Source organism: Mastomys coucha, unplaced genomic scaffold, assembly GCF_008632895.1.
Source record: "Mastomys coucha isolate ucsf_1 unplaced genomic scaffold, UCSF_Mcou_1 pScaffold20, whole genome shotgun sequence".
In the NCBI taxonomy this organism is placed as follows: Eukaryota; Metazoa; Chordata; class Mammalia; order Rodentia; family Muridae; genus Mastomys; species Mastomys coucha.
The window spans coordinates 63,132,404-63,135,993 of NW_022196903.1; the positions used below are offsets into that span (position 1 = coordinate 63,132,404).

The following is a 3,590-nucleotide window of genomic DNA, read 5'->3' on the forward strand; positions in this document are numbered from 1 at the left end:
AAAATACTAGTAGTGATGTATTATTTTGAAGTATACAGTTAATATGTTTGGAGTTATTTAAAATTTATCTTGAGAAAAATGTATTTTCACTATTGCTGCAGACCAGCATCTACATAAGACTGTTAAATTGATTGTTGTTTTATATCAAACAACTTTTATAATACTCATTTTTATTGTTATAATATTTTATAAATTTTAAAGAATATGACAAAAAAGATATTATCAGTATTGAAGGGGGGTCTCTGGGAGGAGTTGGGGTACAAAAGGGAAACAAGAATGTGATTTAATTCTATTTACTTAAAATATGTTCTTAAATTTTAACAAGTTCAGATAAATTGAAATCATGCAATAAAAGTTAAAAAAGAAAAAAGAAAAAGATGCAGCTATACTACTTTTGGGTTTATTCCCAAAGGACTCTACAACTTATAATAGACCCACCTCCTCATCCAGTTCTTTTCTGCTTTACTCATACTATCTATAAATGAGAAAAGGCCTAGATGCTCACAAATGGATGGATAGATTGTCAAAAATGTGCTACATTTACATAACAGATTATGATTCATTTTTTTGTCTGGGATATTTTAGGTTAGAAGATTTAACCAACAATCTTATGGTTATTTTGGATGTTGTTATTTTCAAGAAATAAGTCAAAAATAAAAAGAGGATATATGTGTTAGATTCTCTCTATTTAATAGTAATGGAACAACTTTTTATGGTGAAATATTGGAAAAACAAAATATAAAAGATATGTAAAATTGATGTTTGCATAAGCATAGAATCAAACACAAAACCTCATACCTTAAAAATACATTTTAAATATCAGATAAAATGTATTATTGAAGTATATATTCTTTTCAAATATAAACATATAGAAAAAATTTTTGAAAGGTATGTTAAAAGGATCTATAATGGCATGACTAGAAAGTATTCACAATGCCCACAATGTAAGTAATACTTCAGTCTCCAAAATCCAAATGCTATCTTTAGGGACATAACAACCACATTCTACCAAATTTTAAATGCTTAATCACTTTTACAGAACTATCTTTTTACTGGTAAGCTCTTCCTGATTATACATAATCCTTGATGAAGGCCTTCTTACTTAAGGATCGAATATTCTTTTTTGTAATATTCTTTCTACTTGTTAAATCATCAAGACATATGTTAGATTAATTTTCAAACTTAGCAAAACTTATTACTATGTATATTTTCATTTTTGTCCTCTGTCCTGGCACCTACAAATATTTTACTGATGGTTTTCAAATAAAATGATATACTTACATCTTCATCTATTTACATAAAATTCTGTGAAGGCAAAAGTGAATAGAAATGCTAGGATACTCCTCCTTATTCCATCATTTGTAAAAGCAACTTCATTTTGTTATTCTTTGAACTTACAATGATTTTAAATTAGGTCAGATTTATGGAAAATCCACTTGACAAACATAGTTTTGTTGTTTCAATCTCTTTCATTTTCTTGTCTGTTAAATAGTAACTGCAAGCATTTCATCTTACTAAATTCTATTGGACAATTTATATAATTCAATAAACTTGAAAAATACTTTATATTCAAGAGTTGTTCACTTACTATGAAATATGCATAGGGAATTTTGCAGTAGAGCCATGAATCTATGAGGCTGAGCTCTCTTGTCTTTGTGGGGATAGGAGTAAACTAGATGCTATTGATTCAGACAATACTTCATCTGAATTTCCAACAATTTTAAGGGTATAGAATAATTAATCATTCCTTCTGTCCATCTAGGATGAGACTTTCTCTTGTTGCAGTACACTGGAAAAACTCTGATTACACAAGGACAACTGTAGGCTATGTATTCTTGTGCTGAAATAGGGTGAAGAGAATTCAGAGGCAAGAGAGACATCCAGTCTTTAATCCATATATTTTTGTAACCTCACACATGGATGCATCTGAGAGACACTTTGAAGATTGTTGAGGTACCACCAGAAACAGTTGAAGCATCACAGACTCACACTTCTGCTTCCCTGGTGGTTTTTGCTGTGATCTGAATCACTGTGAGAGGCCAGCTGTGACCTTGCATACAGTAATACATTCCAATATCTTCAGGCTCCACACTGTTGATATTGAGAGTAAAATCTGTCCCTGATCCACTGCCAGTAAACCTCGAGGGGATCCCAGAGATGGACTGGGAAGCATACTTGATGATAAGCCTTGGAGACTCATGTGATTTTTGTTGATACCAGTGTAGGTTGTTGCTAATACTCTGGCTGGCCCTGCAGGAAAGACTGACTCTATCTCCTGGAGTCACAGACAGGGTGGCTGGAGACTGAGTCATTATGATATCACCTCTGGAGGCTGTAAAAATAGAAAAAAATATTGGTGGGACATAATATTGATTATGGAAGTCACTCCTAAACTACTTAAAAATTAAAAAAAATCATTGTATTAATTTATTTAAACAGAAAGTCAAACCCATGTGGTGCTGGCTTCAGAATAAAGCAAGAAAATTTTATATCTAAATAATATCTTCATTTTATTGCCATGTCCAGACAGTCATACCTGAAATCCAGAAAAGCAGAAGTCCAAGGAACTGAGGTATGGGCACCATTTTAGAACTTTCCCTGAGTTTGTGTGGATCATAACAGCCCTGAGAAAGACCTCCTTATAATTCTCTAAAGAGCAGGAACACTAGAAGGAAGAAGTACTTATGCAAATCACACTGACTACATAAGGTTTGTAATAAGACCTGGTTAGGAGAGCAGGCTCCTAGAGCCTTCTTAGAATCTTTATGCCCTTGCTGGTTACTTGAAGAGATATTGAGTTTCAAAAGAGACTTGTCTTCTACTCACATGGGTACATAATTACCATAGTCTAACGAAGTGTCTGGAAAACATTTAGTAGTTTAAGATAAAAATTATGTCATATTCATGGTCTTATTCCAGGCTTATGTTTATTTCCTTGGTGTTTCTCACAGTATGAGGAACATCTTTAAGCATCTGAACCTTTCAAGAAGCATAAAAAGCTGGGCAGTGGTGGCACACACCTTTAATCCCAGAGCTTGGGAGGCAGAGGCAGGCGGATTTTAGTTCAAGGCCAGCCTGATCTACAGAGTAAGTTCCAGAATGGCCAGGACTACACAGAGAAACCCTGTCTTCAAAAACCAAAAAATAAAAAAAGTAAAAAGGAGGAGAAGAATAAGAAGGAAGAGGAGGAGGAGGAGAAAAAGAAGAAGAAGAAGAAGAAGAAGAAGAAGAAGAAGAAGAAGAAGAAGAAGAAGAAGAAGAAGAAGAAGAAGAAGAAGAAGAAGAAGAAGAAAAGAAGAAGAAGAAGAAGAAGAAGAAGAAGAAGAAGAAGAAGAAGAAGAAGAAGAAGAAGAAGAAGAAGAAGAAGAAGAAGAAGAAGTAAACCTAAAGTGATATCACACTACTGAAATTTCATTAACAAGAAGTAAGAAATTCTGAATGTCTTATGAAGACATACTTTTCCAGAGGTAGAAATGAAATCTCTATAAACGTTTACAATCCTCCAGAGTACAGAAGAATTTCAGATTTTGAGTTACTAAAATGTTTCTTAGCACTTTCTAAATAAAAGCCAAATAGTGCATATTTCATGC

The 3,590-nt window shown here is 33.1% G+C and overlaps 1 gene segment (V, D, J or C); it reads right to left on the bottom strand.

Moving 5' to 3' along the window:
• Positions 1-1,985: 1,985 nt before the first annotated feature.
• Positions 1,986-2,623, bottom strand: LOC116099894. The segment is given in 2 exon segments: positions 1,986-2,332; positions 2,537-2,623. Coding segments are annotated over 2 exon segments (396 nt in total).
• Between the last annotated feature and the right edge of the window lie 967 nt (positions 2,624-3,590).